This window comes from Phocoena phocoena, chromosome 15 (genome assembly GCF_963924675.1).
Source record: "Phocoena phocoena chromosome 15, mPhoPho1.1, whole genome shotgun sequence".
NCBI classification, from domain to species: domain Eukaryota; kingdom Metazoa; phylum Chordata; class Mammalia; order Artiodactyla; family Phocoenidae; genus Phocoena; species Phocoena phocoena.
Window position 1 is genome coordinate 82,851,258 of NC_089233.1, and position 15,671 is coordinate 82,866,928.

General features: G+C 48.6%; 1 protein-coding gene across 1 annotated transcript; it reads left to right on the top strand.

Annotated features, from left to right (window-relative positions):
• The first annotated feature begins 863 nt into the window (after positions 1-863).
• Positions 864-10,592, top strand: CIMIP1 (ciliary microtubule inner protein 1). Its single transcript, XM_065893510.1, has 4 exons — positions 864-979; positions 2,969-3,050; positions 4,680-4,781; positions 10,166-10,592. Exons 1-4 carry the CDS (start codon positions 873-875, stop codon positions 10,325-10,327), a joined length of 453 nt encoding a protein of 150 aa, XP_065749582.1. The 5' UTR covers positions 864-872; the 3' UTR covers positions 10,328-10,592.
• The last annotated feature ends 5,079 nt before the right edge of the window (positions 10,593-15,671 follow it).

Below are 15,671 nucleotides of genomic sequence, written 5' to 3' on the forward strand. Positions count from 1 at the left end.
TTCTTTTTCTTAGACACATTTTCCAGTCCCAGGCCTATGACAATGTGGTGTGATGGAAGTCGGGGGGGGGGGGTCGTCGCTGAGTCAGTCAACAAATACCCATTGAGCATCCCAATGATGGGGGATTGGTGTTGATGGGCATGAAAGACAAGAGTGTGGGGTGTAGGGTCTGGAGGCAATATCACCTTTGAATTGCATTTGGAGATGGTTATAAAGAGTGGATGCCAAAGAAATGCATGCATATGTTCTCCAAAAGCCATGTGCGCTGAAACTCACAGCAGCACTTTCATGGAGGCCCCAAAACTCGGCCCCAGTGACGCCCACCTCGAAGTGAACACACCCCGGCTACTCGCAGCGACACGGATGAACCTCTCAGACGTAACACTGGACCAAGGAAGCCAGGCAAAAACGACGCCAGGATGATTCCACTTTACACAAAGTTCAAATTGTGATGAAGCAAATCTCTGCCGAGAAAAGTCGACGGCGGCTGGGGGCGGGGCGTCGAGTGACCTATTTCGTAACCCAGGCGGTGGCTACAGGGGTCTCTGTGACGGAATCCACTAAGCTCGGTACGCTTAGGGTTGGTCCACTTGGCCTGTATACTTGCAGGTCTAAATTTCAAAGGGAGGAGGGAATGTAAGGTCTTGAGGTTTCCCCAAGGTTTTCCGCAGAGAAGGGCTGCTGCACCCGCGAGCCGGCAGGTGGGCAGGGAGGCGGGCGAAGAGCGCAGCTGCGGACTGAGACTGGCAGTGGGCGCACGGAAGCCGCGGAGCCAGGCGGCCACAACCTCGCCAGGTGCTGCGCCGCCTCCGCCTCCGCGTGCTGCGTTGCTCGGCAACCCGTCTCCTAGGCGACGTGAGACGCTGAGCCCAATGACCGAGGGTGCCGGGCCCTCCAAGACCCCAGGCCCCATGGCGCAGAAGCCCATCAGCAGGGCCGCGGCCGAGCGCATGAACCTCGTGGCCCAGGACGAGATCTGGTAACGCCCGGGAACCGGTAACCCAGTGGGCTGGGCCGTTCCCACCTGAAGTGTTCAACCTGGCGGCCTCAGTTTCCCCACCAAGTCCTGGAGGTGATCGACCTCTGGGCGCGAAGAGCGTGCCCTGGAGGTGGTCGGGGGCCTTGCGGAAAGGGACGAAAGAGCCTTTCTTTCTCTTGTCTTAGGCACACCACAAAGGCGTGAAAGATTTTGCATCTGCCTTTACAGCCCGCTGCAAAGCTTTGCTTGCTGAGATACGACTGATGTGTGCTTACTTTTAATATTTACCAAATGTTTAAAAAATCTTAATGTTTGTTCAGTTCGAATGAGAGCACTTCACATTCTCTCTTGCTTGTCCTGGTTTTTGAACAAGAAGTTTTAATTTAAAGAATAGATCCATTTTCTAAAAGATTTATGTTCAGCAGACATCTGTAATGGATGTTTTTATTTGGCATTCTATCCCATTGCTAAATAGTATCCCATCTCTTTGAAGTTTTAACGGGTATGGGAAGTTACTAATTTAGATGCAAGTAAGTAAATATTAGCAACAACAAACCATCATGGCTCACCTCTTAAACTTCAGTTATCCTATTGTCATCTCTATGACTTTTACCATTTCCTTGAAAACCCTGTAATAGTCACTTCATATTTTTCTTTAAATTAGCTTTGTTTCACTTAGTGAACTTATTTTTATAGGAAACTTTATATCACTTTTGAAAATGGAAAGCCAGTATTATTTGCAATAAATACATGCTATTATTATTCTTTAAACCTTTATTTTTATCCAAGTACCCACTATAGGAAATATAACCTAGCAGGGTATTAGCAGGGTCTGTTCCCTCTGCCTAGAATGCCCTTTTCTCTCTGCCCCCACCAAACAAACTCCTACTCATCCTTCAAGACCCAAATCAGATGGCCCCTCCTCTGTGAACAGAGCCCAATGAAGCGCTTAGACTGTTCTGTTCCATGTCCAAATTTGAACACGTGAAACGTGATTATTCCAAATTGGGATGAGCTGTAAATGTAAAATACTAGATTTCGAAAACTTCATGCCCCTAAAAAGTGATACCAAAATTAAGTTTACCTGTTTATTTTTACTTTTTTTAAAATGTGGCTCTAGAAAATTTTAAATTACATATATGGCTCATATTTTTGTCTCATGTTACAGCTCCCTTGGAAATAGACTCTGCTCTAGATGCTCAGTGCCCAGGGAAAGAGCTTGGCCGGGGCCTCTGAAACTGTGCCCAGGGAAAGAGCTTGGCCGGGGCCTCTGAAGCTGCTGAGACATCAGAGGGGGCTTGGGGTGCAGATACTGATTCCAAAATAGGAAAAGAAACTTGAAAATCAAAATGAATAAATGTTTAATCAGATTTTTGCAAAATGCAACACACCCGCTCTTCAACTGCAATTCAGTTCAGCTCCTAGGTAGTTATGTATAAATTATATTCGAGCAAAAGCAGGGCCAGGATTAGGGTGGGATGAGTGAGACATCTGGAGTGCAATAGTTAAGGGGGGGACTCCATCTCAAGGTCATGCAGGTGCTGGCTCTGTGCTTGCAGGAACCTGAGAGTGGGCACCTCCTTAAATTTTGCATCCCAGGGACTTGCTCACTCTGGCCTGGTCCTTGCTCTGAAAACAAAGGAACTTTATATGTACCTCCATAATGATTTAACACTCCCCCATTACTATAGGTCCAGGGGCCCCCAAAACAAGGATTCCATTCCTAGATGACCCCTCGGGCAGAGTCAGCCCCGGTTCTGTCTGCTCCCCAATGTACCACTCAACCAGCATCTCTGGTTCTTAGACATGTGTCTTCCTTACATTAGTGGGAAGTCCCCAGCGACAGGGACTCCTGCTTCCTCCCTGACACGGAATCATCCTTCAGTCCAGATGCATTGAAGAATGTAAAATTCTCCCCATTGCACCTTAGGGTTTGCTTCTTTAACCCTTTTCCAATGTTGTCTGGCATTTAAGAGCTTTCTTTTTCAGGAAGTACCGCCTGAAGGCTGAAAACGAGGCACGGCAAAACTGGGCCCCGAACTGGGGATTTTTAACGACCCCCCTCGAGGAGGTAAATGTAAATTTGATGAGCTTGGAGGTTATAGAATCAATCATTTCCAAGAATAAATGGTTATGAAGTGTATAATTTGCAAGAATAAATTAAAGAGCATGTTGTAGGCGAAGACGGCTGACATCTGAAGTTTCCTCCCATTCACAAATTTATTGAGTACTTACTATGTGCCAGGCACGTTCTAGGTGCTTCATCTGAACCAGCTCATTGAACCCACACGACAACCCCTGTGCGGAGGGGGGTGCCCTTTGATGTCCATTTTCCAAATGAGGAATTTGAGCTCAAAGAAGTGCAAAGTTACACAGTTCAGAAAGAGAGGCACCAAGGGGAGATGCTGGTCTGGCTGATTCCAGGGTCACTTGGCCTTGGAATTCCCACCTGTAAAATGGGGTGACGGTCCTCACTGCCTCACTGAGTGACTGTGATGTTCAGATGGAAAGAGAGGAGAGGCCAAGTGAATATCAGCATGATTAATAGGAAAATACTCTTGGTATTTCCTACACCAGATAGGAAACAGGAACGAGGAAAAGGACCAGGCATAATTAATAGGGAGTGATGGGGACACCAGCAAAGAGACCACTGACCCCATCCAGAGGCAGCCACCATCAGCCCAGCTGAGGGCTACCAGGCAAGCAGACTGGCTGTATTTTCTGACTGTTCAAGAGAGTCCAGGTCTTCCCCGGTGGCGCAGTGGTTGAGAGTCCGCCTGCCGATGCAGGGGACACGGGTTCGTGCCCCAGTCCGGGAGGATCCCACATGCCGCGGAGCGGCTGAGCCCGTGAGCCATGGCCGCTGAGCCTGTGCGTCCGGAGCCTGTGCTCCGCAACGGGAGAGGGCACAGCAGTGAGAGGCCCACGTACCGCAAAAAAAAAAAAAAAAAAAAGAGTCCAGAAATCCAGACGCTTTAATGAAATCTCTGAGTCTAGAATAGTGGCTTGGATTTATAAGACGCCAACAGGCTCGCAGAATGCTTGTGTGAGCTTCACTGGGATTGTGGCCAGTGGTTTGCAACCTTCCACGTGATCTCCAGGACACAACATGAGGAAACCACATTTCTCTGGAGGGAGGCAGAATCGCACAAATGCCGCATAATTCAAAATGTGCGTGATTCTAGGCAGCGTAAAGCCCCTTTGTAATTCACCCCGTCCCACTAGCGCTGAAATTATGCCATTCTTAATGAGTTTTTTTAATACTTAGAGAGTTACACAATTTGAAATTTTATGCATAAAATGAGTCCTTATTAATATAATATGCATAAAAGAGTCTATATTAATATTCCTTATGTGTAATTAAATTGGGTTTTTGAAGGGTTCAAATTTGCTTTAAAAATGAAAAGGGGGGATGGAGGCTCTCCTCATAGTTTACAGGTTGGTCCTGAACCTTGCTGCCATGCTTTAGTCTAAGTCCATAACCTGTGATGTGTTCTCAAATCACTCAGCCGGGCTGTAACCAGGCAGTCTGCAAGGGCCTGGGGCTGAGCTGGCCTGTTGGCCAGTCCCCACTCCACCCCTTTCTAACTGTGATCTGAGCACCACCTTACCTGTAAAGTGCCTTGTCCTGGGGGGGCAGTGAGGGGAAGCTTCCAAGGTCTCAGCCTGCGGGGCCCCATCCCTGGGGATTGTGTTTCAGCTGATCGAGTGTGAAGAAGAGCCTGCCACCCCAAAGCCCAAAATCGAGCTTCCCGAGCGCTTCCGCATCCGGCCAGTGACCCCAGTGGAGAAATACATCAAGGTTCGCAAAGTCCTTTTAAGTACTTGCTTTCCTAAGTAAGAAATCAACCCCACCGGAGATGGTGTTTCTCCTGTGTTGCTCCTGGTGGGCCCACCCACCTGCACAGGTAAGAACACAGCGGCGCCTGGCCTGCGGGGAGGCGGGTTTCCAGCTCTTTCCAAGCGCACACATGGGAGACACAGCGGGTTACTGGTCCCTACACGGGCGGGACCTCAGAGGACAGAGGAAGGAGTTGGGATTTGAACCCCATTTGCAATGAGAAGCAGGACCACGGCGTGTTGAGAATTGCCTTTTTAAGAGATCGCTCTTTTTTTTTTTTTTTTGCGGTACGCAGGCCTCTCACTGTTGTGGCCTCTCCCGTTGCGGAGCACAGGCTCCGGACGCGCAGGCTCAGCGGCCATGGCTCACGGGCCCAGCCGCTCTGCGGCATGTGGGATCTTCCCGGACCGGGGCACGAACCCGTGTCCCCTGCATCGGCAGGACTCCCAACCACTGCGCCACCAGGGAAGCCCTAGCTCTTATTTTATTACTGTCCTTTAGTTGCTCCCCATACTGAGTGCTTTACATGGTTATCTTATTTCCACAACATCCCTGGAAAGTGGCTATAATTGCCATCAAACCCATTTGGCAGATGAGGAAACTGAAGCTGACAAAGGCTGAATAACTTTCCCAAGGTCAAGTGGGTCTGATTCCAAAGCCATACTCTTAAATGTTATTTTTTGACTGCTCCTTCAATAAAGACACACACATACACACACATACATATGTATATATTTATTTATTTAAAAATCAAACTCCACAGGCTGCTTTGGAACCTTTTTTCACTTAACAATATACCCTATATATCTTTCCATGCAGTTAATTACAGAACTCCAAATCATTATTACGTTAATGACTGCATTTTTCTCCATTGTATGGGTCGACCATGATTTGTATACCCTTCCCCTATCTCTGGATGTCTAGGTTGTACCCAGTTTGCAAGGAGCACCCTTGTAGACACAGTGTTTTGCTCCCGGTCCGTAAGTTTATTGGGAGACGTGCCCAGAAATGCAGTGGTTGTTCAAATGAACCACACACGTGGGGAACCCGCTCTGCCCGCACAAACTCCGACTGGAACGCTAGGGCTGGCCAGCGGACAGGGCAAGAGGGGCAAGTAGAGGCTCTGCTATTTCTCCGCTGCTGGGTTTTAATTCTGCCCCCTCCCTACCCCCACCTCCACCCCGGAAGAGGACACAGGGGCCCCCGAGGGACCCTGCTGTCTCTCCTGGCCACGAGCGGTCCCCATAAGTGCCTTGCCCCTGGGGAAGCTGGGCCCCTCCCTCTGCCATCCTGACAAATGGCTCCCGTGCCTGCTCAGGCTGGGTGGCAGCTGCCACCAGAATCATCATCTTTTCGAAGAAGGCGTTCCCCCCTAGAGATCAGAACAGCACAACCTTCTGGCGGGGGGAGAAGAGAGGAACTGTCCTGGGACCAGAACAAAACGGAACATGATTTCTCCCTGTGTGAGCCTCTGCTTAGAAGGCCAGGTGTGGAAGCCACACCCCTGTCAGAGCCTGGGGGGGGGGGGGGGGGGGGGCGGGGTGCAGTGGACGGGGGAAGGAGTGGAGGGTCAGTCTCATGATCCAGCAGAGAAAGGCACTTGGCTTGTTTCCCTCTGAGCTTCCTTCCTCGCCGAAGAAATGGTTCCCGTCTTCCTCCTTCCCATCCCCTCTTCAGGTGGACAGACCCTTAAAAATACATTTATGGGGCTTCCCTGGTGGCGCGGTGGTTGGGGGTCCGCCTGCCGATGCAGGGGATGCGGGTTCGTGCCCCAGTCCGGGAAGATCCCACGTGCCGCGGAGCGGCTGGGCCCGTGAGCCATGGCCGCTGAGCCTGCGCGTCCGGAGCCTGTGCTCCACAACGGGAGAGGCCACAGCAGTGAGAGGCCCGCGTACCGCAAAAAAAAAAAAAAAAAAAAAAAATACATTTATGGTTTAACAGGCATCCTACACCCCAAAGGGCAATGCCGTGAAAAGCCTCCTTCCGTCCCCCGAGTCCTGAGAGCTGTTGCCCCCCGTCTCTGCACCCTTCCCCTGATGCAATATGCCTATCCAAGTGGATGTGGAGGGTTCTAGCCCTTTTTCCTTAGTACAGAAATTATACCATATTTTACATCCTTTATGCATCTTTTTTTCTCTTAGCAGTTTGTCTTCAGAGTCGTTCCATCTGAGAATATAGAGAGCGACCGCATTCTTTCAAACTGCTGCGTAGTTTTCCGCGGTGCGGAGGGGCTGTGGCTGAACGGGTCCCCGTGGATGGACACGTAGGCTGTGTCCAGGCATTGGCTATGACAAACAGGGCCTTGGTATGTGCGTGTGCAGGTATTAGGATGTCTTAGGATAAATGCCTAGGGATGGATTGTCAGGTCAAAGAGCGTTTGCATTTTCATTTTTCGTAGATGACGGTAAGATTGCCCTTCACAGAGAATTAACAACAGATTCTCCCATAAGCTCGTTCACGGTGGTGTTTTCATCTCTTCATCTGGTGGGTGAAGTGTGGCATCCCAGGGTGGGTTCTGACTGCATTTCTCTTACCAGTTGGAGATGGACTTGAAGGCTGGTCCCGTGTGTCCCCGAGGTCCCAGCATCGTAGAGAACTGGCTCGCTGGAGGAAATTCTGGCCTCGTTGGCATTTGTTCATGACCCTCCCAGCATGGGGCCTCTCAAGAGATTAATTTTAATACCTCAGCAAGAATATATGTTAAGGGGCTTCATCCACCAGGACCGTCCCCTCCGGCCACCGCCTCACTCAAAGATCCTTTGAGCCAAGTGTGAACTCGTAACCCCAAGCATACTAAACCTCTTCTTCTCGGTTCTTCTGCTGGAACAAATATTCCTCACTGCTGGCTTGGTTCAAATCCCCCCGTAAGAGCAGAACAGAAGATTATACCAAATGGAAGGCAGAAGCCTGCATAAACATTGAGCCTCATTTTCCAAAAATTTTCCAAATTTCAAGGAATTGACAAACAAAATTGTGGGGTTTTTTTCATTTCAGATAGAATCCCATTTCCCTTCTGGTTTTTAATTAAATTCAATTGTTTTTCATTCCTGTGGCATCTATGGTTTGGGGGTGTGTGTGTGTGTGTACACACACGTATCATAAAACCTTCTAATCAAACCTATAACTGCCAGGATACCATCTGACAATGTTGCCACATATTTTATAAAGGGCCCAGTGAACTGTAGTATTTGATATTTCTGCACCTTACTTTTTTCTCTTTTTCGCTCTTTTACCAAATAAAAATTATTTCATTGGGTCGTGAATTAAATGTGTTAAGCATTACAAGATAAAGAGACGTGTTTGGTGATCGTTACTTTCAGGGAAAATGTGATCTCCGAGGCCCGCTGATTGGAGCGTGCTTACGTTCAGCGCACCTTACTTAGGGACCCTGGCTCTTCTTTCTGTCTTTGCTTTCTAATTTTCTCTTCCAGTTTTATTAAGCTATAACTGACATACAGTACTAAGCAAGTATAAGTTGTGCAGCGTCATGAGTTGACTTACGTACGCCATGAAATGATTATCGCAATAAGTTTTGCGAACGTCCATCTTCTCGTATAGATACCAAATTTCAGAAATAGAAACAAAATTATTTTCTCCTTGTGATGGGAGGTCTTAGCATTCACTCTCTTAACAGCTTCCATATATAACGTAGAGTAGTGCTCATAATATTTATCCTGTCGTACGTTACATCCCTAGCACTTGTTTGTCTTATAACTGGAAGTCTGTACCTTTTGACCATCTTCATCCAATTCCCCCTCCCCCACCCCCACCTCTGGTAACCGCAAATCTGACCTCTTTTTCTACGAGTTTCTTTGTTTTTGAAGTCCAATTGACCCACAACACTTGTTCGTCCTTATTATACAACACAGTGATTCAATATTTCTAAACATTTCAAAATGATCACCGTAAGTCTCGTTACGATCTGTCACCATACAAAGCTATTGCATAATTACTGACTATGTTCCCCACACTTCACATTTCATCCCTGTGACTCATTTATTTTGCATCTGCAAGTTTGTCCCTTTTACTCTCCCTCACCCATTCCTCTCCTCCTCCACCACCCCTTTGGCAACCATCTGTTTGTTCTCTGTTTCCATGACTCTTCTGTTTATTTTTGTCCATTTGTTTTGTTTTTTAGACTCCACGTGTAAGTAAAATCATGCAGTATTTGTCTTTCTCTGTCTGACTCATTTCACTTTTAAGTGCCCATCTATGTTGTCACAAAGGGGAAGATTTCATTCATTTTTATGGCTGAGTAATATTCCATTGTATATAGAGACCACATCTATATCCAGTCATCTGTTGATGGGCACTTCGGTTGCTTCCTCATCTTGGCTATTGTAAATACTGGTTCAATGAACATAGAGTTGCACGTATCTTTTCAAATTCGTGTTTTCATTTACTTCAGGTAAGTCCCCAGGGGTGGAATTCCTGGAGAGTATGATAGTTCTGTTTTTAATTTTTTGACAAACCTCCATCCTGTTCTCCACAGTGGCTGCACGAATTTCCATTCCCACCAACAGTGCAGGAGGGTCGCTTTTCTCCACATCCTTGCCAGCACTTGTCATTTGTTGTCTTTTTGACGATGGTGACTCTGACAGGTGTGATGATTAGTGACAGTGAGCATCTTTTAATGTGACTGTTAACTACCTGTATATCTTCTTTGGAAAAATGTCTATTCGGGTCCTCTGCCCATTTTTTAATCAGGTTGTTTGTTTTTTTTGATGCCGGGTTGTATGAGTTCTTTGCATATCTTGGATATTAACCCTTTATCACATACGTTTGCAAATATCTTCCCCCATTCGGTAGGCGGCCTTTTTGTTCTGTTGGTACTTTCCTTCTCTGTGCAGAAGGTGCCTTTGCGTTTGATGTAGTCCCATTTGTTTATTTTTCCCTTGCCTGAGGAGACATATCCAAACAAATATTGCTAAGACCAATGTCAAAGAGTGTGCTGCCTGTGTTTTCTTCTAGAAGTTTTATGGTTTCAGGTCCTACCTTTAAGTCTTTAATCCATTTGAGTTTAGTTTTGTGCATGGTGTGAGAAGTAGACCAGTTCGCTTCTTTTGCACGTTGCTGTCCCGTTTTCCCAGCACCATTTATCAAGGAGGCTGCCTTTTCCCCACTGTATATTCTGCCTCCTTTGTCATGGATTAAGTACCCATAGAAGTGCGGGTCCATTTCTGGGCTCTCTGTTCTGTTCCATTGACCTATGTGTCTCTTTGGGGGCCAGTACCGTGGTTCTTTCTGTCTTTTCCACACCAGGCGTACCGATCCTGTTGCCTCCGTGGACACGCCTCGTGTTGCTGTGGCCCAAGGCGACTCAACCCCCTGCCTTTCTATTCCAGGTGCTCCCATCCCCTCCAGTCCCAAAGACGACCCAGGGCTTCATCGGCTGGAGATCTGGGGTGCCGGGCCTGAACAAGTGTCTGGAGCACGATTATGAGATCAGAAGCTGCAAAGGGGCGTATGCCAAGGAGCTAAACTGGCCGAAGCAAGGTATCCACTGAGTCCAGACAGAGACCCCGGCCCCTGGGGCAAGGAAGGGTGGACCACCAGATGCCGGTGCCCATGCCCAGGAAAGGAAGAGCTCCCCAGCCTCCCCCCCAAGGACAGGGTTCCCCTCCACATCTGCTCATGGGATATTGTTGCAAAGAACACAAAACAGCCCTTAGACGTTTTCAATTCATCAATGCCCCCCTTCCGGAACATTCTTGTAACCTATTCATTCTTGTAACCTATTCATTCTTGGCTAATGCAATGAATAAAGCAAAATAGACCCTCTGATTTTTTTTTAATACCGTGGGAATTTCTAGGTATAGCTTTTAAAAACACGATGTGATTCCATTTTTAAATATTTGTCTAAACCCTTTAACGTCACCTTCAATCCCCCTTCTCAGCATCCTTGTTGTAATGAGGTTGCTGGCCAGGTGTTTCTGTACCCAAATCCCCCTGGGCCTGCTTTTCAGGAGGAATAAAGCGCTTTGAGCACCCCTCGACACTCCTTCCCCAGGATATCTGCAATACGTCAACAGCTTTAAAGCAAAGACGAGCACAAGATGTGCCATTGAGTGCGGACTTCCTGGAGAGGATGGGTTTCCCAAGCGCTCCGTAGAAAACCTTCCCCGATTACCTGGTCCATCCCCCCACCCACGACCCCCATCACCACGCAGACAGCAGCTGAGCTGGGCAACGAGGCCATCGTCCGTTCCCCCGTGGACGTTTGACATTAACCCCTTGGTCAACATTTGACTTCCGGTCCCTGCCTGTCCCTGAGGCTTTGCTTCACCCCCTACAAATGGGGCTGGGGGTGGAGAGTGCGCTGTCCAGTTGGTGAAAGAGGGCAGCAAGGAAGAGCCAGCAGGCCCCGAGGCCCCGCCAACCGGACCCCAGGCAGTAGGCAAGCAGAGAGTTTGGAGGTGGCCTGTGAAGGTGGGTCGGTGTTTCGTTTCTGAGTAGCAGAGGGTGGTGCCTCCTTCACGCCTGGGGTGGGCAGAGGTGGGGGGCAGCCATGGCAGTCACCTGCCGTCCACAGAGTCACGTTCCTTCCTCCCTCTGGTTGGTCCAGTGTCACTCTTCACGGGATGGGTTCCTCCCTGGGTTTGCTTGAGTGAGGGGGCTGGAGGCGCTTGTATCTCATGGAATCCACCTACAAGCCCCACCCATCCAAACCTTTCCTGTCCAGGTGTGGGTGGGAGTGCTTTACCAATGCAAGAATCCCTCATCTAGAACCTTTCCCCGACCCTGGACACTGGCCTCCTCTAGCACACTTCTACAGGGGCTCCATGACTTTGGGGACACCAAATGCTGGGGGACAGAATTCCTACTGAGTCTCGGCCATCCCCTGCAAGTTCTGGGCTCAGTGTCCAAATGCCAGAGGCCCCTGGCTGAAGAGCTTCTCTTGCTCAGGGATGTGGTTCTCTACAAAGCCTGCAAGCTGTGCTTTGAGTGACTGGGCTTCTCACTGGGGGGTGGGGCTGCTGACTGCCAACAGCTCCAGAGCGAGCCAGTCGGGCACTGAGAACAGAGCCACAGGGCAAAGTCTCCTCCCAGATACCTCGTTGGTTCTCTGCCCCACACGGCCCTCCTCCAGCCCAGAGCTGGAAACTCAGGTTCTCATAGGCTGCCCAGCCTGGAAGAGCAAGAACATGAGAGAAACAGCCCTTCATGAAGCCTCGTCATTCCCTCTGAGTGCGGTGCCCACACTCATCACCTGCCACATGGGTCACGTGGGCCACGGCCACCAGGAAATCCCACGGTCATCATGCTCACATCCCACCTGCCACCCACAGACCACACATTTAAAGGAGAAATGTTGCAGCTCTTTAGGTCCTGAGAAAAAATAGGACAAAGGTATCATGGGCTACACTGTGTCCCCCCCTAAAAAGATCTGTCAAAGTCCTAACGTCCAGCACCTGTGAATGTGGTCTCATTTACAAATAGGGTGATTGCAGAGGGAATGAGTTAAGATGAGCTCATACTGGAGTGGGGGTGTGGGGTTAATCCAATGTGACTGGTGTCCTTGCAAGAAGAGGAGAGACACGGGGAGGAGACAGCCACGTGAAGACACAGGGAAGAAGCCACGTGACCACAGAGGCAGAAATTGGAGTGATGTATCTACAAGCCAAGGGATGCCAAGAACTGCCGGCAAACCACCAGGAGCCAGGAAGAGGCAAGGAAGGATTCTACCCTACAGGTTGCAGAGGGAGCACGGCCCTGCCGACACCTTGATCTCAGACTGCCAGCCCCCAGAACCGTGAGAGAACCAGCTTCTGTTACTTAAGCTGTCCGGTCTGTGGTCCTTGGTTATGGCTGCGCAGGAGAAGAGCAGAGTATTGAACACATTTTGCTGCCTCCCTCTCCCCCCGCTCAGAAAATACCCTCCTCTGAGCGCGTGTCCTTCATTGGTCTTGACTCAGGCTGTGCCCGCATGAGACAAGCTCACGTGGCTCATTCAACTCCAAAGATGTTTCCAATCACCCAGATGTTTAGCCTGATATAGACTAAACAACAGGATGCTTGGCCAGACTCGTCCCACTTAAATCCTAATGTTTTGGCATCTCGGTCATCACCGCAGGCGAGGCATCTACCTATGAAGAAACCCACGTCCCTTGTTGGGATCAGACGCCGTCCCTGTGGTGGAGCAGAGCAGCCAGAATCTTCTGTCTTCGAGCTTTGCCTCGACCCCGCCAGGGCTGAATTTCTGTCTGCTAGGCGTGAGGTAGCACACACCTGGGCCTGGGACACAATTCCAACGGCAGGTGCAAATTTTTGTTCTAATTCCTGATCATAAAATGAATCTGTGAGTCATCTTCCACAACAGCGTGGCAACAAAAAAGTCTAGCAAAAAAGATGGGCTCCCTTGACGGTCTGGACCCCAAGCCTCGACAGGAATTCAACGTGCCCAGTTTGACTCTCCTGAAACTTGCTGGTGGGTTGACTTTAATTCTGACTTTAACTGGCTGGTCTGTGTTGATCAGCAGCCTGGATGTAGGTCAGTGCTGTCACGGGAAATGACCCAGAGCAGCAGAGCAGGCCACACTGCAGTGCCAACAGCTGAAACTTCAGAAAGGCTAGGAGGCCGGGTCGTAAAGGTTTTCAGGGCTGTCCCGGCCCTGGTACCCACCGTAGACCAGTGGAGGAAATGGGTACATCCATACTTAGATCTACTTCACTTCAGGTCCTTGGGAGAATACAAATTCAAGAGACCCAGATCAACCCTGTGCACTGTTGGTGGAAATGTAAGTTGAGGCAACCTGTATAGAAAACAGTAATGGAGGTTCCTCCAAAAGTTTTAAATAGAACTATCATAGGATCCAGCAGTTCCACGTCTGGGTATTTATCTGAAGGAAATGAAATCTCTGTCTCGAAGAGATATCTGCACCCCCATGTTCATTGTAGCATTTCGTACAGTATCCAAGAGATGGAAACTAAGTGCCCATTGATGGATGAGTGGATAAAGAAAATGTGGTATATTTGTATACAGTTAAATATCTTTCAGCCGTAAAAAGGAAGGAAATCCTGCCGGCGCAATGACACGGATAGACAGTGAGGACGTGATGCTAAGTGAAATGAGTCAGAGAGAGAAAGACAAATACTATGTGATTTCACTTACATGTGGAATCTAAAAAAAAAAAACTCATAGAAACAGAACAAATCGATGGTTGTCAGAGGTGTGGGTGGGGAAAATGGGTGAATGGATTCAAAAGGTACAAACTTCCAGTGATAAGATAAATGAATTCTGGGGATGTAATGTACAGCATGGTGACTATAAAGTTTACGATTTCTTTAAAAAGAGAGAGAGAGGGAGTCAGATCAAAACTGAAGACACACAAATCCTTTAGACGGTGAGAACACAAATACATTTAAACTTCGAGGAAACTATTTGATGCTTTTTGCCACCACTTAATTTAGATGACACTTACTCCAAGTTTATGTTCATGTGTCTAATGCCCCGTAAAACTACTTCTACTTAAAACATTGAACCACTGATTCTTTTTTACCCTTTTGCTCTGGTCAACACACAGATGGTTTTATAAACTAACCAGCATCTCAGAAACCTCAGTTGGTGGGATTTTTTTCTGCCTCCGATAATTTATTCACTAACCATGTATGTGTTTTATTTTAAAAAATTAAAATGAGACAACATTTCTGCAGGTCTCCAATTACACTGCCAGGAGCCTCCCCATCACACCATTCCCCCTGGACTCAGATGACCTAAGTAATTTGGGCTGTACTCGTGGGCTCATAATAGAGCACAAATATCCAGTCAAAGGCCACCGCTGAGAATGGGAGTGGACAGCACTGGAGGATTCCATCACCCTGGACCGTCTCAAACTTGACATTTAATCTATGGAAATCAACCTCTTTGTGGGTGTCCAAATGGGCTCATAAATGTCACCACACACTGTAAAATGCCACATTTCCAAGGTCAAGACGAGGCTGGTGAACCTGGGTTCACGATGCTGAAATACATCACAGCAATGAACATCCAAACGGGCCTCGGTCTAAATGAGTGACCTCGGAAATGAAGCAAAACGTAATCGGGGCTTCCCTGGTGGCTCAGTGGTTGAGGGTCCGCCTGCCGATGCAGGGGACGCGGGTTCGTGTCCCGGTCTGGGAAGATCCCACATGCCACGGAGCGGCTGGGCCCGTGAGCCATGGCCACTGAGCCTGTGCGTCCAGAGCACAGCTCAGTCTCAGACAAAGTAGAAACTCCGGTGCTTGAATTTCAAGGAAATGACGTGACCGAATGCAATAAAACTAGCGGAGAACACAACTCTTGCTCTTACATGTTCAAACACACCCAGGTACCCACCCAATGGACACTGGGCTGAGGGAAACCCCTGTCCAACAGCTCAGAAGGCCTAAATCCAACAGCACACAAGGAACTGACTCCTGCTGGTGGTCATGTGAACAAGCCCGGAAGCTGGTCCTTCCCAGCAGAGCCTTGCGATGGTGCCAGCCTGGGAGAGACCCCGACCCAGAGGACCCAGCTAGGCTGCATCTGGGCTCCTGACCCACAGAAGCTGGGAGATCACAAGTGCTGTTTTAAGCCACTAAGTTTGGGGTTAATTTGTTATACAGAAGCAGATAACAAATACAGGCTATAATAGCAGATAAATAGCAAACCCACCCGACCACCCCAGTTTCAGGAGAGCCTAGAGAATTCCCCAGTAAGCAACTGTTGTCTGTGTGTGTGTACACGTGGCTGTGATTGATTGATTTGCTGTACAGGAAGCTCTCTTTGAATTAGGAACTAAATCTTGCTTCTCGATGTCTGACTGTAACGTTCCCACGGGGATACACGTAGAAAGTCGATCTGGGCACAACACAGGCTGCACGGTGGGCACA